The sequence below is a fragment of the Crinia signifera genome, chromosome 1, assembly GCF_055691185.1.
Source record: "Crinia signifera chromosome 1, ASM5569118v1, whole genome shotgun sequence".
NCBI classification, from domain to species: domain Eukaryota; kingdom Metazoa; phylum Chordata; class Amphibia; order Anura; family Myobatrachidae; genus Crinia; species Crinia signifera.
In genome coordinates, this window is record NC_139217.1 from 224,896,295 (window position 1) to 224,921,479 (window position 25,185).

General features: G+C 42.1%; 1 protein-coding gene across 2 annotated transcripts in view; it reads right to left on the reverse strand.

Moving 5' to 3' along the window:
* TIMM44 (translocase of inner mitochondrial membrane 44) overlaps positions 1-25,185 on the reverse strand; it is a 198,485-nt gene that overhangs the window by 142,375 nt on the left and 30,925 nt on the right. For both annotated transcript variants that reach the window (XM_083179337.1, XM_083179338.1), the window contains exon 3: positions 20,712-20,882. In XM_083179337.1, the coding sequence (XP_083035463.1) occupies positions 20,712-20,882 (171 nt within the window). The remainder of the gene's footprint in view (positions 1-20,711; positions 20,883-25,185) is intronic.

Sequence of the window (25,185 nt, forward strand, 5' to 3'; positions counted from 1 at the left end):
AAGAAAATATTTCGCATTTTTTACTTCAGTGTTTTTTCTATATATATTGTATTTTTGTCTGTTCTCCATTTTTAGTGCTATTGTGCACTTTTTTTATATGTTAAATAAACCTTTTTTATTATAAAAAGCTTTTCGTGTATTATACAGGTATTTATTGTCGCTTACCTCTATCCAACCAATTGCAATATATATATATATATATATATATATATATATATATATATATATATATATATATATATATATATATATATATATATATATATATATATATATATATATATATAAATAAAGCACAGTCCCTGAGCTCCCAAAACAGCTCCTCAAAAACCGGGACCCCAGGTGGCTCTCCTCAAAGCACCTGCCCACCCCTCCGGTGGCTAGTCGCGGGCGGCAGCGGAGTCAGGAAGCCTATTTATAGGTTTCCGCGGATTGCGGCCTACCCGCGGCCCCGGAACCTCTATTTTGGACGACGGGAATCGGGCTCCACAGCGGGAAGAGTAAGACGCCACCAGAGCCTCAATAAATCACCCAGCAGCTCACCCAGCCCTTCCTTACCACCCCCAGGTGCCTCCATGAGCCGAGAATGGTGGGGTAAGTGCTCCCTGCATACATTAATCCCCCCACTTGGCCCAGCACTCACCCTATTAACGGCGGTGGTCATCTTGGTTGGGGCACTAGAAAGCTTACACACTGGTTTCGGGCCCTGGTCTTATGAGACACTGCTCTGTTTTATACATTCTCCTCTCCCTCTGACCCACATTATCAGTAGGGTCACCTTATGGGGATTGGAAAGCTCTAATATAATTTACAGTGGCCTACTAAGAATCAAATTATTTCAATCAAACTATTTTCAAAGTGCCGGGACACAGAGCATAGCTCCACCCCTGACACCCGTGAAGTCCCGCCCCCTGTTTTGATTGGCCAACAGGCCAATCATTCAAACACAATGGATGACCATCGATATGTAAAAATATCGATGGTCAGCCATTGCATAGTTTACCACTATCGATGGCCAGTTGCAGAATTGGCAATGGCAACGATGACCATCTCTAGTGACAGGACCCATCCTCACCCAGACAGCTCGCCTGTGTGGCTGTCTCTGGTCATTTCACTATTGGGAATTGAGACATTGTAGATTCTCTAGGGGGGCATGTTATTGTATCCTGTAAGTATCATCATCTCTGATTTAGTGTAATTTACTTTAAAGCCAGAGAAGGAGCCGAATCGCTCTATCAGAGACACTATTTCTGGGACAGAAGTATTAGGGTAAAAGACGGTGTCTTTTGTTATATCTGCGCAAGAGTGCTGCCAACCTGGTCTCAGCATATAGAACCCAAAAAGCGGTGGGCTTACTTCAGGAGGGCACCGGGCGCCCAGCAAATTACAGCTATGGAGTGCCGGCATACCACATACATACATACATATACAGATAGATAGATAGATAGATAGATAGATATATATATATATATATATATATATATATATATATATATATATAGATATATATATAGATATATATATAGATATATATCTATCTATAGATAGATATACATCTATAGATAGATAGATAGATAGATAGATAGATAGATAGATAGATATAGTGTAGGCAGAAAGGTGGCACTCACGGATTTAGCAATGTGAAAAAAAGCAATTTTATTGCTAGTACAGGACCTCCGACATGTTTCGGGCACAATCCGCCCGTCCTCAGGGATCGATGAGGACGGGCGGATTGTGCCCGAAACATGTCGGAGGACCTGTACTACAGATGGGGCAGGTCCCATCTTGGCAGGGGATGGCGAAGCCAGCCGCCATCCCCCGCCAGCACCATCTGCATAGCGAGAAGGGGACGCGCGTGCACGAAAGGAGCGCGCGTCCCCTTCCGACGGCACTTCCAGCCGCTCCCCCGGGTCACCGCCGCCTGCCCGCAACACCCCCCCCCACTAACCCTGTCCGTCTCCCTGAGGCGGAGACGGACAGGGTTCCCATCGCCCCGCCGACGGAGATTGAGACAGTCAGATGGTGAGGCAGGCTGCTGGCGGATTTTTTTCACATTGCTAAATCCGTGAGTGCCACCTTTCTGTCTACACCCTATACAAGAGGACAAGTTCCTAACAGGGAGGCACCAGGTAAAGAATATTGGATTGACGCTGAGGGAGTGCCGGGTTACTGTGGAATATATATATATATATATATATATATATATATATATATATATATATATATATATATATATATATATATATATATATATATATATATATATATATATATATATATATATACACACACACACACACTGTCAAGTACGGCGGCACCCGGAGGCTTAATAAGAGAGACAACTGCAGAGTAGCGTGATCGAACGTTTTCGATGTTTAATACATCTTCATCAGGATATATATATATCTATATATCTATATATCTATATATCTAGATAGATAGATAGATAGATAGATAGTGCAGTACAGTCCGTCACTCCCCACTGGCTCCTGCTCCGCTTGAAACCTTCGCCTGGGTGCCCGCTGTCAACTGGAAACTCCAGTTTATGAATATACTATACAATGAATAGCGTCACTCCAGGTACTTGTGAGTCAAATTTTACTGTAAAATGTCTACAGTGTTTCGGGCCGGAGCCCGTCTTCAGGACAGAAATATATATATATAAAGATCTACTTTGCGCAAAGTCCTATTCCATTTTAAAAGTCCATCCAGATTTTTAATCAGTGGTGGTCAGGTGCAGCTCGACTTCAAATGGGGTTTGCCCAACCCCCACCAGGTTCATGTGAGAAAGAAGAAAGAAGGAGCGCACAAATGAGCAAATATATCTCAATTCTTTACTAAAAAATATAAACGCTCACATACATCTCAAAAAAAGACTTATCAGCATGGAACAGCCCGCACAGCACAAACAGTCACAGATCAAGCACCGGATGGTAAAGCAGCAGCGTCTCCACGATACACAGGACAGGACTTGGACACAGCACGTGAGGAAGCCACAGCCCAACGCGTTTCATCATCAAAGGACTTCGTCAGGAGGCGTGTCCATTGGTAAGTATAGCAGTATGCTCCAATGCTTTGAAAGAAAAATTATCAAGACTGGAAGATTTTTTTTTCTCCCGAACCTGAAACTGTTAAATGAATTGATTTTAATCTGTATTTCTCCATTATTTAATTGGACTCCAGCTGTAGATGAGCAATTACTAACTAGCTGTGTATATAAACCCTGCTATACTTACCAATGTCCTTTTGATGACGAAACGCGTTTGGGTGTGGCTTCCTGACGTGCTGCGTCCAAGTCCTGTGTATCATGGAGACTCTGCCGCTGCACTATCCGGCTGATGCGCTTGATCTGTGACGGTGTATGTGCTGTGCGGGATGTCCCATGCTGATAAGTCTTTTTTGAGATGTATGTGAGTGCAGGCATGCTAGATCCGAATAAAAAAATAAATAAAATAAACCTGTTCACACTCCTGGGTCTACACATTTTGGTCTCTAGGAACTTTTTTTCAAGAGTCAAGACCTGCACTATATGTATATATTGAACTTTAAAATTAAATACATACTTTTTTTGTGATATCATGCTGATAGTAAGTGCATACGACTTGCTTAGAGAACATGTTTGCCTTGCTATTTTTTATTATTAAAAAATATATACATTTTAACTGAGGCTTTAAGCTTTTTTTGGCCTGAATGGGTTTGAACATGTTTAAAGAGGAATTCCAAAAGTGACCTCACGAGAGCGATATCTTGCTTTGCACTAATCTCCCTCCAAGCGAGTTGGGTATGCAGAATCAACCCCTTTGTTAAAAAAGCATTACAGGTTTATTAGAGCCTTATGCTGTGCAAGTAAAGTATGCACATTCAAATTAGTTGTCCATCTAAGAAGGCTATTCCTCCATCATAAAAGAGAAACCTTGACCCACATTTATCCAACCTATCCAGTGTGAGTGAGAGTACGCCCAATCACTGTCCTATTTTTCTATTCCTTCAAAAAAGGTGTTTTAAGTCTAAAACCTTAATTTGCAAACAATCCTACACATTTATCCTTTTAATATCCGTCCCAGACCCCTTTTTTTTCATGAGATAACAATCATGAAGGTTTGTGTAGGTAAATCAAGTGCATAAAGGTGTCTTTTTATATGGCTTCCTTTATTCAACTTCCCAAATTTCTTCAGTGGGAATTACCTGCTCCAAATTGGGTAAAGGAAAAACACAAAAGGATAAATGTGTAGGATTGTTTGCAAATTAAGGTTTTAGACTTAAAACACCTTTTTTGAAGAAAAATAGGACAGTGATTGGGCGTACTCTCACTCGGGTCTGGGACGGATATTAGACAGCACTTACATCGACAGCCATTACATCGACACCATTAGTTCGACAGCTCAATAGGTTGACATGGTTTTAGGTCGACATACCATTAGGTCGACAGCTCATTATGTCGACAGCTCATTAGGTCGACATGTTTTAAGGTCGACACTACCATTAGGTCGACAGTGTCTATGTCGACAGTCAAAAGGTCGACATGGGGTTTTCCCTGTTTTTTGACCGAAATGTCGACACAGTCGACATGGACACAGTTTGAAGTGTACCGCAGCCGCTCGCGATGCTTCGGGCACGGTGCCTCGCTGCGCTCGGCACACTATTTTATTCTCCCACCATGCCCTAGTGGATAGTAGGGCATGAAATACCGCCTGTCGGCACATGTCGGCTCAAAAAACAGTGAAAAAACCCATGTCGACCTTTTGACTGTCGACATAGACACTGTCGACCTAGTGGTAGTGTCGACCTAAAAACATGTCGACCTAATGAGCTGTCGACCTAAAACCATGTCGACCTATTGAGCTGTCGAACTAATGGTGTCGATGTAATGGCTGTCGATGTAAGTGCTGTCTAACAATAGTCCGGATACCAAAAAAAGAAACAGCTTCCTGAAACCACCTTTAGTGTTTGGTACGCCATCCTTGGTAACAGTATTTACCACTATAACGTTTTAAATTTTTGAACAATACATCACTTTGTTTTTGGTTCTTTCTCCACATGACCTGAGCAACCCTATAAAAAAAGGCATGAATGAAGCACACCTAAACACCGCACTTGGAAAAAGGGAAGAACAAAAAAAAAAAGTAATTTAAATAATGTCTATATGACATTTGGTGACATTTTAGGAGTAATTCACTTTCTCAGGCAGCAGTGTGCAACCTAGGTTCAAAAATCTGAAAAATTCTTCCCTTTTAACGAACAATCTGTTCACTGGAGAGAAAGCCGACCTGTGTAATTCACCTGCAGGTGGCGATGCCCACAGCAGGGACAGCGCTGTGCAGGTCAGAGGAGATCATGCCACGAGCACAGTTTCTGGAGTCTGTAATATGAGTAATGGCTTCTGTCTGCATGAGGATGCCATGTTCAGTCTGGTGTGGGTGGAGGCATAACAGAACTATTAAAATGCATCAAAAATAATCTTAATAAAAACTTCCACAGTTGTGTTATGTTATTAATGTAATTCAATGTAAACCTAATTCAGACCATGCAACAAATACGCCTGACGTAATGTGGACTAATGCATTAGTCACATGATACACATAGATTATGTATACACATAGACATGCATAAATATTAGTGTTCATTCTAGCACCCGCCATATTTGAAAACCCATGCAGTTCCTCTTCCCTGACTGGGGTATCACTGTCTGCTGTGGTGTTTCTAGCACAGGTCTGGTTTGCATATCAGTGCTATTATACAGAACAAACTGTGCTAGAAGCACTACAGCGACATACACACTAATATATATATATATATATATATATATATATATATATATATATATATATATATATATAGCGAAGAGGGTTTGTTTGGCACTCTCGGCAAATATCAGGTCACAGACCGTGGTGCCTCCACACAGAAATAATTATAGTGGCGGTATTCTCCCAGGACGGACCTGTAGGAAAAAAGGAGTGGCACTCTCCGGATTTTTGCAAATAATGATTTTAGTGCAAAAAATTAGTTATACATGGTCGTCAACGTTTCAAGGCCTCAGCCTTTTCGTCAGGACGGACATAAAGTGCATACAGTGCTGTGCAAAGGAAAGAACAGAATGCCATAACCAGAGTACCTTATATGCCTGTGTGGTCAATACAGCGTGTGTGCTACGGCGTCAGTATGCTGTGCTTCCGAGGGGGTGTAGCCGGTGCCAGCTTCTGGTGACGTCAGACAACTCCATTGCCTACTTCAACCATACATCATCCAACAACCATATTACCTCAAGGACACCACGCACCTGCTAAACAAACTACAAGCTCTTCCAATACTACCGCCTGGCACGGTCCTGTGCACCTTGGATGTAGCGAATCTATGCACGGTGATCCCACATGCACATGCCATCACAGCAATGAAAAAATTCCTACTGAGGGTCAAGTTTGACAAATTGGACATGGAACTGTTCCTCCAACTACTCCAATATACCCTCTTTAGAAACTACTTCCTTAATAACACTGAATATTACATCCAGCTAACGGGCTGCTCAATGGGATCCAACGTCTCGCCATCGCTGGCTAATGTTTTCATGTTTGAGATCGAAAATGACTTTTTTTTCCAAGACCCCAACATCTACAACAGTATCATCTTATACTGTAGATATATAGATGACCTGCTGATCGTTTGGTCAGGGTCACATTCAGAGTTGTCTGATTTGATCGCACAGATTAATGCCTACGACTGTCCCATTAAATTAACTTCAACAAGCAGCACCAGCAGGGTCAATTATCTGGATGTATCAATTTCATTGCACGATGGCAGGATTGCGACAAGCCTATTTCAAAAACCAACTGATCGCAACACGCTGCTTCATTCAAGTAGCAATCATCCGCCGGCATTAAAAAACGGCCTCCCCAAGTCACAGCTGGTCAGGGTGGCCCGCATCATGAGTGACGCAATTGAATTGGAACCGGCTCTGGATGGTATGGTGCAAAAGTTCGCAGATAGAGGCTATAACATTTCCGATCTTTTAAAACACAGAAATGAAGTATTACACATGCCCAGAGACAAACTACTGGCTCCAAGTGAGAGAGATATAAATCTTGACAACCGTATTCCCTTTGTGACCACTTTCTCCACCACCAGCCTGGCGCTCCCTAAAACCCTACATACCTGGTGGCCCATAGTAACCAGCGACAAAACTTTACCCATCTTCTCCAATAAACGCCTGATGCCTAGCTACCGCAGAGCAAAAAACATCAAAGATATGGTGGTAAAAACCAATGTTGATATCACACATGCTCCAACTCTGTTCAACATAAAAACTAAAAAACCGGGATGTTACCGTTGCCCATCCTGCACCACCTGTAGCTTTATGGAACCGGGCTCTACGTTTAAACATCCCAATACAGGAGAAAAATTCAAAATAAAACATGTCCTATCCTGCAAGTCCCAATTCATTATTTATATTATCATATGCCCTTGCGGGAAATATTACGTTGGACAAACCATCCGCACCCTCCGCGAGCGTATGGCTGCGCATTGCTCTGCCATAAAGGCTGCCCTTGAGGGTAAGGACATGGATCAGCCTGTCGCTAAACACTTCAAGGAATACCGCCATTCATTAACCCATTTCAAGTGTAAAATAATCGACCATATACCTCAACCTGCCAGAGGGGGAGATCGACACAAACTGTTGACACAACGCGAATCTGAGTGGATCTTTAAACTGAACACTTTGGTCCCTAATGGACATAATGAAAAAATCTCATGGGGAGCTTTCATGTAAGGTATGCTGACATCGCCTTGACCACATGAACCCGCCCGGTGAACAATGGACTATAGTCTGATCTCTACATTTTGTTTCATGTCCTTTTTATTATTATACTAAGTATCAGCACAGCCCTATTTTCTCATGTGCACTGGTTCCTGCTAAAGCCTGTAATCTATTTTTTTTCTTTCATATAGTATATATTCACGTATGTCTACTTAGCACTATCCCGTTATGTCTAATATATGCCGACATTATGTTTTTTGAATTGCACAAGCTGTTTCTCACTTTTTCCAACCAATTTCAGGTTGGTCTTCCAATGCTACAACCCGGCGCCAGACAGCTGATCGCTACACGGGGAGCCGTGACCCGGACAGCGCAGCTGACAGGAGGCGGACCCCACGAATGGAGTTGTCTGACATCACCAGAAGCTGGCACCGGCTACACACCACCGGAAGCACAGCATACTGACGCCGTAGCACACACAGGCATATAAGGTACTCTGGTTATGGCATTCTGTTCTTTCCTTTGCACAGCACTGTATGCACTTTATGTCCGTCCTGACGAAAAGGCTGAGCCCTTGAAACATTGACGACCATGTATAACTAATTTTTTGCACTAAAAACTTTATTTGCAAAAATCCTGAGAGTGCCACTCATTTTTTCCTACAGGTCCGTCCTGGGAGAATACCGCCACTATATATATATATATATATATATATATATATATATATATATATATATATATATATATATATATATATATATATATATATATATATATATATATATATATATATATATATATAAAAGAAAAATACCCAGCGCAAATCAGTCCCAAAGTGTCCAAAATATCAGGCTAAGTCCATAATCTTCCCATATGTGTGCAGCTTCAAAATAGGGATCCAACCACGGCTCCCACGGAGTATGCTTGTAAAGAAAAAAGAAATTGATGCGCACCAGTCAGCAACAGGTAGGTACAATTTTTACTGATATACAGCTGACAAACATAGGTAAAAACATATAGGAATAAAAACTTCCCAAATGGAAAAGGCGGTACAGCAATACCAGGTGTCGATGGAAACCGGACAGCAGTGATCAGTTGCGGTCAGAACACCGGACAGCGAATACCAGCCACGACTTCCACAGTAGTATATATAGTAGGTACATGGGTACCGGCACTCACAATAACAGGGTAGCTGTCCTTGTTGCCATCCAAAAAGTCGACATGTAGAAATGTCGACACACACATCCACAGCAAAGGGAGGCACTCAAGTAAGAAGAAATAAGACTCAGAACACAGCCTGTTTCAGTCTACGTTTCAATGGTCCTCAGCCATTTTCATCAGGACATAAAAACATGTACAAAACACTCACCCTTTTGTGCTCCACCATCACCACGAGTCCGTGTGCGCCGGGCGGGGCGTCCTCCCGCTGCGGCGCTCAATGATGACGTCACCACGTGCACCCGTCACCATAGTTACAATACAACACACTGTCGGAAATAACAATAATGTAAGCAGGTAAACAAGCAGCCTATATCAGAATATATACAGTAAAAGATCGTATAAATATTAAGTAAGGCATTCCTATAAGAAGCAATTAAGACCTAAAGTCTCATTTAGACCATTCGGGCTAAGCGTATCCAAAGTGAAGATCCACTTAGCCTCTCTCTGCAGAAGCAACTTGGATCTATTGCCACCCCTCTGCAATGGTGGAATGTGATCAATGATTTTATGTTTAATCGCTGTTGGTGAATGACCCATGGCCGCATAGTGACGTGCTACGGGTTGTTCACTGGTACCTTTTAAGATGGCTGCCCGAATGGCCTGGCGATGCTGGGCCATCCTCACCTTAAATTGACAATCGGTTTTACCGATATAGTACTTATCGCAAGGGCAAACCAATACATATACCACGAATTGTGATGAACAGGATAAACGATGTTTGATCTTAAAAAGTTGGTTGGTACGTGGGTGTTTAATTGAATCACCCGTCCACATATAGCTGCATGTGACACAGCCTGTGCACTTAACACATCCCTTTTTGGGCACCCCCAAGAAGGTATTAGATGGAGTGACACCAAAATTCGTGATATCACTATGCACCAACCAATCACGCAAATTGCGCCCCCTGGAGTAACTGGTAATCAGTTTCTTATTGGACAGAGATTTCAGTTCTTTATCACTAGAGATAATTGGCCAAAAGCTTTTTATGGCATTATTGGAGGCATGACTAGCAGTATTGTACTGGGTTGGCCAGAATAAACGATTATCTTGAATTCGTTTGGATTTTCTTTTAAGGGTATTAGCTCTAGGTATGGCTAACACACGCATTTTAGTGTCTAATAGCATCCTGTGATCGTATCCACGATCCAGGAATTTGTTGACCATCAGATCAAGTTGGTTCTCAAGATCCGCCTCCTCACTGCAGATTCTGCGCACCCGCAACATCTGCGAGTAGGGCAAACCTTTAGCCACCGCAGGAGGATGGAAACTGGTAGGAGTGAGCAGCATATTCCTGTCGGTGGGTTTAACAAATAACGTGGTAGTCAATAAGCCATCAACAAGAGCAATACGAACATCCAAGAAGTCTATGGCACTATCAGAGATGGTAGCTGTAAGTTTGATTGGGCTAAAGCTGTTATTTTGGCGATCAATTATTTCAGTGAGTGACGCTGCAGTGCCACTCCATAGTAATATCATATCGTCAATATAACGACCATAATAAAAAACATTTTTACTGATGGCGGGATTTGAAAAAAATATTTCCCTTTCAACTTCCATCATATAGGCGTTGGCGTACGATGGGGCCACTGAGGACCCCATCGCACAGCCAGACACCTGAAGAAAGTATTCACCATCAAAATAAAAGTAATTTTTGGTCAGCACCATCTCTAATAGGTCACAAAAAAAATTAACATCTGGACCACAATAAGCAGGGTCCCTGGCAATAAGGTGGCGGGTAGCAGCAATTCCCTCTGAATGTGGAATGCTGGTGTACAATGCATTAACGTCAATGCTACACAATAAACAATTCGATGGAATAACAGGAAGATTTTTCAATGCAAGTAATAATGCTGTAGTATCCTGTAAAGAAAATTGAGATCTCTGGACAACTGGCTGAAGATACACATCGAGATAGGCAGACACAGGCTGGAAAATCGAACCCCTGGCAGAAATGATAGGTCTACCAGGGGGATTTTCCAGCCTCTTGTGAATTTTCGGCAAGGTATACAACAATGGCTTTTTTGGAAAATCACAAGAAAGAATACCTTTAACCTTTTTGTTGATAATGCCCATCTCAACTGCTGTAGAAATATATTTATCTAATTCTTTTTTAAAAGAAATAGTAGGATCTGCTCTGAGAGGTTGATAAGTAGAGCTGTCAGCTAACTGACGTCTAATCTCAGATTTATATGCGGACAGATCTTGTACTCCTCCACACTTGATTTGTATCATGAAATTATGCGTTTAAAAAAACGTGAACTGGATTTTTATTTCCATGCTGCTACACTGTCTGAGTACTATTCTGATAAAAGAATTCCTCGTGGTTTTCGGATTAATAACATCCCCACGATTGGGAGACATAGCGTCCCTTTTTGTAAAAAGTGGTGCGCTATTTTAAATAAGTGCTCATTTGATCTGCTTCTCCTCGTCATAGAGGAATCAACTAAAGAACTTAACCTGACTAAAGAGAAGATAGCAGCATTCGATCTGCAGCACAGAAAGACCCTTGAAACAGATAATACAGACAAATGGCTGGAGAAAATTCAAATCCAGGTTGACAATTATAAACGTGATGTTCTTAAATATAAAAAAAGAGAAGTTTCTTAAAGTGAAAGCCGATTACGAATCGCACAATGTGTACGGCTGGCTGACGGGTAATACCCAGAATAGCAACCGTTTTAGAAACAGAAGGAGATTCCAACGTGAGTTTCACTCTTCTTCCAATGATACCGCTACCTCTACAAGTGACCGCGAGCAGCGGGGGAAGAGGTCTCAAAAAAGCAAATTTATCCCTTTAGCCGTACGTACCCGGGCCCAGCGAGCAGGCGACGGGGACCCTGTCGCAGAGGAGGCCAGTGGAAGCGGCTACAGGGGAGGCAAACCTCCGAGAAGCAGGAGGTAGTGTTTAACCTCTCTTCCACCCCACTGACCCAGGTTGAATGTGAGGTATTGCATAAAGGGTTAAATTATGTACCCACCAATTATCACGACCCCTTTCTTTGGAAAACAGAGACTTATAAATTACACCGACAACTTAAGCTACAAGAATTTTTTGGATCTCGCCCAGCTGTTCAAACTGAGGATATAATACCTACGGAACTACAGAAATTGGCTCCTAAATCGTCATTTGATCCTCCATCTAATAGTCCATCGATAAAATCGTTTGTGAGATTAATCGATAATTCTACAAAAATTCAGGACTCTGGACTTGAATCTATTCGTCCTAACTTAAATAAAGTTCAAATGGCAGCATTAAAATCATTAGGTGCCAGGCGTGACATCGTTATTCGTGCCGCCGACAAGGGCGGCGCGATTGTAGTACAAGATCTGTCCGCATATAAATCTGAGATTAGACGTCAGTTAGCTGACAGCTCTACTTATCAACCTCTCAGAGCAGATCCTACTATTTCTTTTAAAAAAGAATTAGATAAATATATTTCTACAGCAGTTGAGATGGGCATTATCAACAAAAAGGTTAAAGGTATTCTTTCTTGTGATTTTCCAAAAAAGCCATTGTTGTATACCTTGCCGAAAATTCACAAGAGGCTGGAAAATCCCCCTGGTAGACCTATCATTTCTGCCAGGGGTTCGATTTTCCAGCCTGTGTCTGCCTATCTCGATGTGTATCTTCAGCCAGTTGTCCAGAGATCTCAATTTTCTTTACAGGATACTACAGCATTATTACTTGCATTGAAAAATCTTCCTGTTATTCCATCGAATTGTTTATTGTGTAGCATTGACGTTAATGCATTGTACACCAGCATTCCACATTCAGAGGGAATTGCTGCTACCCGCCACCTTATTGCCAGGGACCCTGCTTATTGTGGTCCAGATGTTAATTTTTTTTGTGACCTATTAGAGATGGTGCTGACCAAAAATTACTTTTATTTTGATGGTGAATACTTTCTTCAGGTGTCTGGCTGTGCGATGGGGTCCTCAGTGGCCCCATCGTACGCCAACGCCTATATGATGGAAGTTGAAAGGGAAATATTTTTTTCAAATCCCGCCATCAGTAAAAATGTTTTTTATTATGGTCGTTATATTGACGATATGATATTACTATGGAGTGGCACTGCAGCGTCACTCACTGAAATAATTGATCGCCAAAATAACAGCTTTAGCCCAATCAAACTTACAGCTACCATCTCTGATAGTGCCATAGACTTCTTGGATGTTCGTATTGCTCTTGTTGATGGCTTATTGACTACCACGTTATTTGTTAAACCCACCGACAGGAATATGCTGCTCACTCCTACCAGTTTCCATCCTCCTGCGGTGGCTAAAGGTTTGCCCTACTCGCAGATGTTGCGGGTGCGCAGAATCTGCAGTGAGGAGGCGGATCTTGAGAACCAACTTGATCTGATGGTCAACAAATTCCTGGATCGTGGATACGATCACAGGATGCTATTAGACACTAAAATGCGTGTGTTAGCCATACCTAGAGCTAATACCCTTAAAAGAAAATCCAAAAGAATTCAAGATAATCGTTTATTCTGGCCAACCCAGTACAATACTGCTAGTCATGCCTCCAATAATGCCATAAAAAGCTTTTGGCCAATTATCTCTAGTGATAAAGAACTGAAATCTCTGTCCAATAAGAAACTGATTACCAGTTACTCCAGGGGGCGCAATTTGCGTGATTGGTTGGTGCATAGTGATATCACGAATTTTGGTGTCACTCCATCTAATACCTTCTTGGGGGTGCCCAAAAAGGGATGTGTTAAGTGCACAGGCTGTGTCACATGCAGCTATATGTGGACGGGTGATTCAATTAAACACCCACGTACCAACCAACTTTTTAAGATCAAACATCGTTTATCCTGTTCATCACAATTCGTGGTATATGTATTGGTTTGCCCTTGCGATAAGTACTATATCGGTAAAACCGATTGTCAATTTAAGGTGAGGATGGCCCAGCATCGCCAGGCCATTCGGGCAGCCATCTTAAAAGGTACCAGTGAACAACCCGTAGCACGTCACTATGCGGCCATGGGTCATTCACCAACAGCGATTAAACATAAAATCATTGATCACATTCCACCATTGCAGAGGGGTGGCAATAGATCCAAGTTGCTTCTGCAGAGAGAGGCTAAGTGGATCTTCACTTTGGATACGCTTAGCCCGAATGGTCTAAATGAGACTTTAGGTCTTAATTGCTTCTTATAGGAATGCCTTACTTAATATTTATACGATCTTTTACTGTATATATTCTGATATAGGCTGCTTGTTTACCTGCTTACATTATTGTTATTTCCGACAGTGTGTTGTATTGTAACTATGGTGACGGGTGCACGTGGTGACGTCATCATTGAGCGCCGCAGCGGGAGGACGCCCCGCCCGGCGCACACGGACTCGTGGTGATGGTGGAGCACAAAAGGGTGAGTGTTTTGTACATGTTTTTATGTCCTGATGAAAATGGCTGAGGACCATTGAAACGTAGACTGAAACAGGCTGTGTTCTGAGTCTTATTTCTTCTTACTTGAGTGCCTCCCTTTGCTGTGGATATATATATATATATATATATATATATAAACTTCGTAGCTGCAATAACGTCACAACACTACTGCCATTCAAGCAGGCTTGAACCTACATTTAACCCTATACCAGCACCGCAGCAGACGACAAGACAGAAAGCGGGTGCAGGGACATCGCACGATAGATATATATATATATATATATATATATATATATATATATATACACACGTGTGTGTGTGTGTGTGTGTGTGTGTGTGTGTGTGTGTGTGTGTGTGTGTGTGTGTGTGTGTGTATGTATGTATGTATGTATGTATGTATGTATGTATATATATATATATATATATATATATATATATATATATATATATATATATATATATATATATATATATATATATATATATATATATATATACACATATATATATATACATATATATATATACATATATACACACACATATATATATATATATACACACACACACACACATTGTAGGGGCTCTGTACTCACTACATTAACTGATATTAATAAATAGTGGAGATTTAGTTCATGAATTGATCAATGCATTTAAGCATGCAGCCCCCTTCACGGGACCCCACTTTTCTGCAGGTCCTAACACTATTGCAGAAAAGTGGGTTCCTGTGAAGGGGGCTGCAGGCTTAAATGCATTGATCAATTCATAAACTAAATCTCCACTATTTATTAATATCAGTTAATGTAGTGAGTGCAGAGCCCCTACAATGTGTGTGTGTGTGTGTGTGTGTATGTGTGTGTGTGTGTGTGTATTACACAATAGCAACAGTGCTTTGAAAAAGGGAATTAAATCCCGAAACGTCAGCACTGTTGCTATTGTGTCTGAGTCCGTTTTTGTGAAGTCCGTGGGAGTGCACGCATTGTTCCAGTTTTGCTTGTATGCCTCTTTTCTGTGAGAACCCCGGCTGATGCACATTGGGAGATTTCGGAGTGCCGATAAGTGGGGGCCCGTGAAGGGGCTGTAGGCTTGAATGCATTGATCAATTCATGAACTAAATCTCCACTATTTATTAATATCAGTTAATGTAGTGAGTGCAGAGCTCCTACAATTTGTTTAAACAATGTGGTCACAAGCCATAGGGCACCCCAAATAAATACATACATACATACATATATCCAAAGGGCCCTGCATTTGATGCCAATGGTGCAACTTGTCAGGTGCTTGCAATCCTTGGAACTAGGAGAAATATCGAGCTATAGTAGCAAGCACTCAGACTGTAATCAACAGATGAACAAATGACACAACCAGCCGGTTATGCTGTTATCGTTTCGAATAGTCAAATCCTTTATCATCAAGACATATATGTCTTGATAAAGGATTTGACTATCCGAAACGTTAGCCCAGTAGAAACAGCTGTCGGGACAGCTGCTGTTTGTTTCTGATGTACATGAAATAAACCTTCGTTTTCTTCACTTCTCAACTGAGTGCTGGTCTGAACTCCTTCGTCCTGGGGGGGTAAGTGTATTGCATTTCTCTTTATGGACCCTGCACCGGAGTAATACCTACCTTTGGAGTGCCGCCCTGTTTCCCCATTTTTCTTTATATATATATATATATATATATATATATATATATATATATATATATATATATATATATATATATATATATATATATATATAGTCACTCTATAGGGTAGAGTGTATTTGAAACTGAAGACCCATTGAGTTAAATGTATTTTGTCTATGAAATTTAATGGAATGAGGTGTCCTTACAAACACTGAGGGTGTGAGTGGGGAATACATCATTGTTTCATTAATGTTACATGTTTGTTTGTGTTAAGTACCTATAATGTCTAAATGTTTAACAGTATAGCATGTGTCAATAAAAAGGGATAGATAGATAGAGGGGATTAAAATATTGTTGTTATAGCCGATCGTGCTCTGTCCATAACATCTAAGCAGAAAAGAGCCGCAATAATAATATATAAGGCATAAAGTTAGAAACGGCCATGCTTTCCCCCTATTTGTAGGAGTGGAACGCAAGCCAGCTGGTATTAAAAACTGAAGTTCCGGTTCTGTTGAACTGCAAGACGGAACTATTTCCGGCGCAGTGGAACGCACGCCGGGATGGCTGTGCTGGATCGCTGGCATAGAATAACTACCAGCGTGTGTTGAAGCAATGGCGACATTAAGTAAGTTACATGTCATGGGGCGGAGGCTTGCTGGGATGTGGGGATAGAGCATTGTCGGTGTTTAGGGGTATTTTTCTCTGATAGGTAGTTCCATGGTGGGCGGGACTGGTCTGTCCTTAAATATGGACACAGGCTACTAGGGATTTGTTCGCGTGTCCTGCAAAAGGAGGTCATGATTAAGGCCACGTTCTGTGGCCGAAACGTCGACCTGACTATGTATCTGAAGATTTTTGGTATGGAATAAAAATCCTGCTTTAATTATAAAAATACGGAGGCCCGTGAGTGCCGTTTTTTTGGATTTTTTTCTCAGGTCACGTTTTTCTGGCATGACCGATTTAAAGATAAAGTCAATGGTAGACAGCTGCACCTTCAGTGTAAAACATTAATAGTGAATATCCTTAAACAGCGAAGTGATATGCGTACCAGAAAGGTAGAGAAAGATCACGCGTAGCAATGTCTTTCTTGTGTCCGTCTCCTGATTGGTCCTCCTCATCCGCAGGTATGGAACTCGGATGGAGTATACGGGCCCAAAGGAGAGGATATACTTTGTTAAGTATATCTTTGCCTGCTGCCTCGTGTCCTGACCATCCCTGCTATTCTCACGTCTCCTTACCTGCACCTCATGTCACCTGTCTGTCTCCCCCTCCCTCTAGATTGTAAGCTCCTTAGAGCAGGGCCCTCCTGTTCTCACAGCACTTCTTGTATTTCAAATACAGCTTTAGTACTCACCTACAATCTATACCTGCATCTATTCTTATTCACTTCCTTATATCTCAGCTGTATTGTGTACTAAGAATTGTGCTTTAATTGTGTTATGTCTAATTCTGTGTACCCTGTTCTGTTTTGTGTTCTATATGTACGGTACTGGCTGGTGCAATCACCATGTGGCGCAGCTGAATGGCTGCCTGGGTGCTGCACAGCTCAGTAATTATATGTTCCCCATGTCTGTGTCCCTCATTAGAGTACATCTAGTATATATCTGTACTGTTACTGGCTACCTAGCTGGCTGTGCAATCACCATATGGCGCCGCCGAATGGCTGCCTGGGTACTGTTCAGCTCGGTAAATATGTTCCCCATGTTTGTGTCCCTTATTAGAATGTGTCTAGTGCATATCTGTACATGTGATGTATATCTGAACTGTCATTGTTACTTGTTCCTTGTACTGATAACCCTTTGTATTGCAGTATGTGCATTGTTATTTTTAATGTCTGTAAAGCGCCTTGAGTCCTGTTGGAGAAAGTGCGCTATATATATAAAACTTACTTGCTAAAAGCAAATATGCTTAAAGTGACTGGTGATAAGTGGTGGTTTGCTGCCACCGTGTGGTCAAAAATGATATTACACCCAGTGTATAGTGTTAAGGAGCCCATACACGGTCGCATCACATAGTACGGTACAAAAAGTATGTGCTGCACATACTTTTTGTACTAGCTATACATCGGATCGGATCGCAGTGCATGCACAATGCATGCACTAGGGATGCGATCCGATCCGATGTGTGCTGTTTAAGCACACAACGGATCCGATTAACGGACCGTGTATGGGGGGCTTTAGATAAGAAAAATGAATGACTCACATTAGACAGGGGTCCGATATCGACAGGGACCCCTGTAACCTTTCAAAGTTAGGGTACCTTAAAATAGAAAAAAACTCCCACCAAGGGGGTAAGAAATCGGGGGGTAAGTGCAATAACGCTTAAAAAAGGGAGTTTAATGAAAGAATAAAAAACACAGGTAATGGACTCATACAATTTAACACAATATAAAAGCTTATCTGAAGTGTGCTTCATGCACAATGGAGGGTGGAGGTTAGTATCCAATGACCAACGCGTTTCATCCCCTTTTTTATGTTTGGGACTTCATCAAGGGTCATGTGAGAGATAAACATATATTTAATAATTAAAGATAATCTAAGATTAGGTTTATTAGCCAGCGCCCATTTCCATACATTGTTCCCATTTCCTACAAGCGCCTTATGTAATTGTTTCCATGTATGTATATTTTAATCTACACTGTTGTTTTGTTATTAGGTGTTGCCCGGCAACCCTTCACCGAAACCCGGAAGTGGGGATCCATTGGTCGCCGGAGTGGTGACATTATGGAATGGCGTCCTGGAATGCACAGCGCCGGAAGGTGACGTCGATGAGTCTGGGGGACGGAGGAGGGTGACCGACGTTAGGTGAAGAAATAAAGGTATGCACTATAAGTATGTTTTTCTGATCTTGACAAAGGTTAATAAACGGAAACGTTGATGGTGATTCCACGGTATACTTGAGTCCCCTGAGTGCCTCTCCCGCCGGTCTCTGGACACCCCCATATCTCTTTTTATTACTTATCTCTTTTAGGGGAGTGGCCACCCCTTGCCAGCCGCTGATAATAGCGCACCACACATTTTTATTCTTAATTTAAGCATCTGAAATGCTACTGTTCACAAATACAGAGCTTGTTGATCTTCATTTTTAAGAGAAAAAAAAAACAGAGCAATATTTTCCTGCCAATTAACCGCCATTGTATTAGCATGCAAAGGGGCAGATGTATTATTGTGCCCCTATTGTTTTTAAAATTATGGGTCCCTCTTATCCTGCTTAACGTGGAGAAGCAGGCATCCGTTATGGGCAAATGTTTAATCCTCCCCCTCCGCCAATAAGGAGAGCCGTTATGCCCAACGATAACGGCTCTCCTTATCGGCTCCCAGGCAGCCCTGCACATGTGCAGATGTTCTCTCCCCTGGCCGGCTGTAATGGGCATGCGCGAGATCTCGCTAAAACCACGAGATCTAAAGCGTAGCCCAGAGCCAGAAGCAGGGCTAGGGTTGTCCCTGCAGTAGGGGATAGGACAACGCTAGCCCTGAGCTGGCGAAAGCGGCCTAGGCGATTTAACGCCTGGATGGATGTTAATACATCGCCCCTAAACACTGCGGGGAATTGCAGCATTACTCAGTGGGCTGTCCCTAGCGCACGTTAGGGGAGCTGAATAAACGTAATCTCCTCCCCAGTTAACCAGCGTTATGTGCAGAAAAAGCACTTAACACTGCTTCATACATCTGCCCCAAAGTTTTAACGGGGCCCAAAAATAATTGAATCTATTTCAAGAGTAATGGAATAACTCATTTATCTGTGGGTTTGCATGATTTTTTTAACTTTTTTTTCTAAGTGTTGTAGTTGGTGGTAATGGACCAGTGTCTATGCAGAAATGGATTACTTCTAATACTGATCAAATGCTAATTGAACAGATATATAATGTAGCAATAGTATTTATTCTGGCACCCGCTATTCCTCTTCTAGCACAGTGTGGTCTGTATATAAGCACTGATATGCAAACCAGACTTGTGCTAGAAACTCCACAGCAGACAGCGACACCCCAGGCAGAGAACAGGAACTGCATGGGTTTTCAAAGATGGTGGGTGCTGGAATAAACACTATGCAATGTATAATCATTACCAGGTATCCGCATTTATATAGGTTAGTCAAAATAAAAAATAAAGAAAGAAAAATACAACTCGTGTCTAGATGGTTCCCAAATTAAATCTACCCACTCATATTGCATTTTTTTTATTATTATTATTATTATTATTATTATTATTATTAAACTCTTCCGTTTATTTTGAAAAACGCTTTTAAAATAAAGGGTCGATTCAACTGTAAAGCATGCCTCCTGCAGGACGTCTATACTAATGGGTATCTATCGGAGCTATTCAATTGTTGCTCTTATCAGACATCCATTAATAATTAATGTTCCTGACACCTCTGGGTTTAGCCAAGCAAATTGTCTAAACCAGTATAAAGAGCTTCACTGGGCATCCAAAGCCTGGGTTTAAAATTCTTTGAGCACCCAAACTAAATCACATTTTATCCCGGAGACTGCAAGAAAAAAAAAAAAAGGTCTGTCCCAGGTAATTGGCATCTTATTGTCGAAACAATTGAATAGCACTGATAGACGTTCATTCATTTATAAGTTCAGCAAGGGGCACATGTCATAACTGAATCATCCCCAAAGTATTCAACCACTTTCTAGAAATGGAAAGTACAGAAAAAGGAAGACAAATGGATCATTTACTTTCTTTTTTTTACAGGGCACATATAAAAACTTACAAATTTCTTGCGGGCTTGTTGTAGCGCATCGGATTCCTCAAATTTCTTTGCTTCTTCTCTAAATTTTTTTATATTTTCTTCCATCTCTTTGTTTTTTGACAACTCTTGCTTGATATTATCGAGCAGCCCAGCCAGAAATCCTCTTCTACCTTGAGATGAATAGTACCGAAACTACAGTGAGGTAGATGAGCAAAATGAGGCAGAGCATTATTTCCTTTTCCATAGCAATACCAGACATAGGATATATCATACACTGTTGCTCAATTCATGGCAAACAGCCTTTAGTTGAACAGGAAAACAAAAATTGTCAGAGCGCAAGTCTGCAATATATTACAACCTTGGATCTCTAGTAAGGGGATACTCCTCCCCTTAAAGCAGCAAAAATTTAGAGATGGCGCTGATCCAAGTATTTGCATATATCAAATTTTAATTAAATTAAAAAGCATACAATTTATATCTGATTATACATGATTCACCGGCCGGTAATATACAGATATAAAACAAATAATTTTGTTAAAAATAAGACTGTCACTTTAAATGACAAGGGTAATATTAATGGATTCTTTTCCCCCCAACTTTCGGTTAGTATGAAGATGAAGGTTTTATGACCACCAATGTAAGGCAGGTTAGTCCATTTAACAGCAGGCAGCTCTCACAGCTCCTAATTGTTAGATTGTTAATACCAAATCACAGTCAGTGAGTAATATTTGTTTGTAAGAGCTCAATAACTTGCCAGACTCCCGGTTAGGCTTTTGCTGCGTGTTTGGAAGTGTCCCAGCTGCAGATTCCTTGCGTGTGCAATGCAGCTTAGCGGATTTCTCCACACTCCAGGGCAAGATGACAGTCGGGTCAGCGCTTTGAAGGCTTAATCTTTGATCTCCTTAACGCGTTTCCCCGCCTTATCCTCAGCGGCTTCCTCAGAAACCCACAGCAAAAGCCTAACCGGGAGTTTTTTACATCAGAAGGTCTCTGGTGTAGGGAATATACTAACATAAATAGACAGCAATAATAATATATTTAGCAGGGTTTCAAATATATAGCTCTGGAACTTCAACATGTATCACCACATTAAGCGGCATCTTGATAATGTCTCCTAAAGCAGTGAAACTTGTTTAATGTACAGAGATTTACCTTTGGAGACATTTCAAAACTTTGTATTGCTGTCCATTTATGCCAACTCGTTTCCTACTTGTCACTGCTGTTACAGCTCATATCAGGACAGAGTTCTGGCCAGGGCCGTTTCTAGACGCGGACAAACCGTGCAGCAGCCCGGGGCGCCGCACGGCTTGTCCGCCTCTGTTAACAGCCAGGGCGCCCCAACGCCAACGCTGCTGCCGCCTCCCTTCCTCTCCCTCTCCCCGGCTGCCAAAGGCTCAAGCGCTCAGCTGATTTCCCAGGGGAGGGGAGCGCATCGCGCGTCTCTCCTTCCCCTCGCTCACTGGGCTGTCAGCCAATCAGGTATGAATGGCTGACTGCTCAGGTACACAGTGAAGGGGAAGGAGAGACGCGCGATGCGCTCCGCTCCCCTCCCCAGGAAAGAGGGAGCAGCACCAACGGCGGGGGACTGGAGGGGGAGACCCAGGGCCAGAGACAATGAGTTGTGCTGCTTGTTGCACTGTGGGGGCATATGTGTGGCACTGTGGAGGCATATATGTATGGCACTGTGGAGGCATATTAGTAAACGGCATCAGTTGTACGGCAGCGGCACATGGGGCATAATGTGCAATAGGCATTACGGTGTGGGGAGTATTGTGTAATTGCCATCACAGTGTGGGGTGTAATGGGCATCACATTGTGGGGTCTAATGGGCATTATGGTGTGCGACAATGTGTAATTGTCATCACGGTGTGCGGCGTAATATGTAATTGTCATCACAGTGTGCGGCGTAATTGTCATCACAGTGTGCGGCGTAATGTGTAATTGGCATCACGGATAAATAGTGTATAATGATTTAAGTAGCCTGTCATTGTTAGGCCTTGATCTGTGAGGCGTATTAGGTCACTGTGTGGCCTTCAGCCCGCCAACTTAAGTGCGGGAGGACAATGAGTGAGTGAGATGTAAGGTAATTGTTTTCCTGCTAGACCATGCCCTTATATTAAGCCACCCCCCCCCTTTAAAAAACAAACCACGCTCCATATTTTCGTGCACGCAATTTCTTCTATATATTGGGGGGGGGGGGGTGCATTTTTATTTCTTTGCCCTGGGAGCTAAATTGTCTACAAACGGCCCTGGTTCTAGCTCCACATTAATGCAACTGGAGGTAAGCAGTCAACAGGGACCCCACTGTAAGCTCCACAAATATCCACTATTAGGTTACATCTCACCAGGAAACATTCACTAATGTATCGTTCATTTTTGCTTTGTATGTTCACATATTCCTGATACAAGTGTGTTTATATTTTCGATATAGACTCTTTAAAGAGCCACCTCTTCTGTTTTTTGTAGCATCTGTACATGATGGTATTTCATCAGGTCTGTGATACAAAGGAAAAGAAAAAGAAAATACAGTACACTGACTACAACACTTGTAGCATCTCATTCGCACTAGGTGTATCGCATTGTATGATATATAAGGTCATTCCATGCCAAATCATTTTAAAAAAAGAAAAAAAGGATTTTTCAACCCGGTCATCTCAGATTTTCATTAAATATGGTAGGATGTTAGATGAAAAAGTGACTTGCATATGTAAAATGAGTACTTGTGTAGTTTTGCGGCGGCACTTCTCTGCGGATCACATTGTATGCAAATCACATGCAATTCGATCCGCGATGCGATTTAGCACACCCCTACTTTCCACTTTAGCCTGAAGCGTAGTGAGCCCCGCGACCTGTTCACACCCCCACTATCCACGTGGGCGTAGAGTTGATTTTATAAAGTGTGATGAGTGTGAGCCACCGCGCCCAAAGCGTGGCAAGCGCAGAGAGCCCCGCGAGGGGACACTAATTACTTGACGTGTATTCCGCATACCCTCGTGGGGCTCGCTGCGGGCTCGTTTTCCACTGTGCTCGCCACACTTTATAAAATCAACTCCACGCCGACGTGGATAGTGGGGGTATGAACAGGTTGGGAGGACGCATACCGCATCCACTCGCCACGCTTTGGGCTGACTTGGATAGTGGGGGTGTGTTAAATCGCATCGTGGATCGAATCATATGCAAATATCACATACGATTTTCATATGATCTGCTGGGAAGTGCCGCCTTGAAACTACACAAGTACCATAAAGGTTAGCCCTCATCATATGCATTGTTCATGCAACAGGGTTGTAAACAATACATAAAAAAAAAAAATTATGCTTGCAAGATCAACTATAAAAATATTTTAATGTTGCTTCTAATTACATGTTCAGATAATACCATAGTTCAGATGTGTCAGAATTAGTGCAGACTGGTTAACTTAACCCAGCACAGAGACGCACGGTCTAACATGGCAACGGTATTCACCATAGGCCCCCTCAGAGGGACATTGCAGGTCCTGGCCCCAATTCAACTGTGAGCAATAAACAGTAATAATGGAGTGACCTGAGGATAATCTGATGCTGAAGAACTTCAGGCAACTGACAGGAACTAGCACTGAAATCTATAGTGCAAAGAGGAGAGGGGAGGGAAGTGCAAGCCATGTTCTCTGATATGCCAGTGAAGAGAATAAATAGTCCCAAAAAAGCAGAGCTGAGAGATTGCAGGTCCTAAATAAACCTATGTAATATTGTAATCCAGGTAATAATGATTCTGAGCCGAGAGATTCAAAATCAGCATGTCCATATAGTAAACACATTATTTGCCCAGGACTTAAGGCCTCCCATACGCTGGGCCGATTGCTGCAATCACCGAAAAGGACCCAAATTTCCGGTGACTGACAACGGGTACGATGCAATGCGCAGTCCAATGCGCACCGCACAAGACCCTCAAGAGTTGCCACTGCTGCAGAATAAATCTCTATGATTGCTTCTGAGCCAGGCTGGCTTGGCTGGGATTGCACGCGATGTACAGACGGAGCATCCTCCTAACTGTGAAGTTACAGGCTTTGTTTGAAAAATGACAGTTGGGAGCTGATTGGTCGGTGATAAAGACCAGACACTATCTCTTCACGGAGCTTAATAAAATCTACCCCTTAATCCTATTAAGGGGCTAGATGAGGGTTGATTTGGTCATGCAACTGATTGCCCGCTTTAAAAAAAAGGGGGAAAAAAAGAAAAAAAAAAACTGTCACACCCCATTACATCCCCCCCAGATGTCTTTGGAATGTATGTACGGTACTTATATGTTCGTTGGGTGCCCACTATAGTTAGTACGCTCATACCCCCACTATCAATGTCAACATGTAGTTGATTTTATATAGTGTGGCGAGCGCAGCAAGCCACCGAGCCCAAAGCATGGCGAGCGTAGCGAGCCCTGTGGAAAATTAAGCAAATAGCTTAGTGGGCGCCCAATTAACATATAAGTACCGTATGTACAAATAACAGAATTGTGCTGT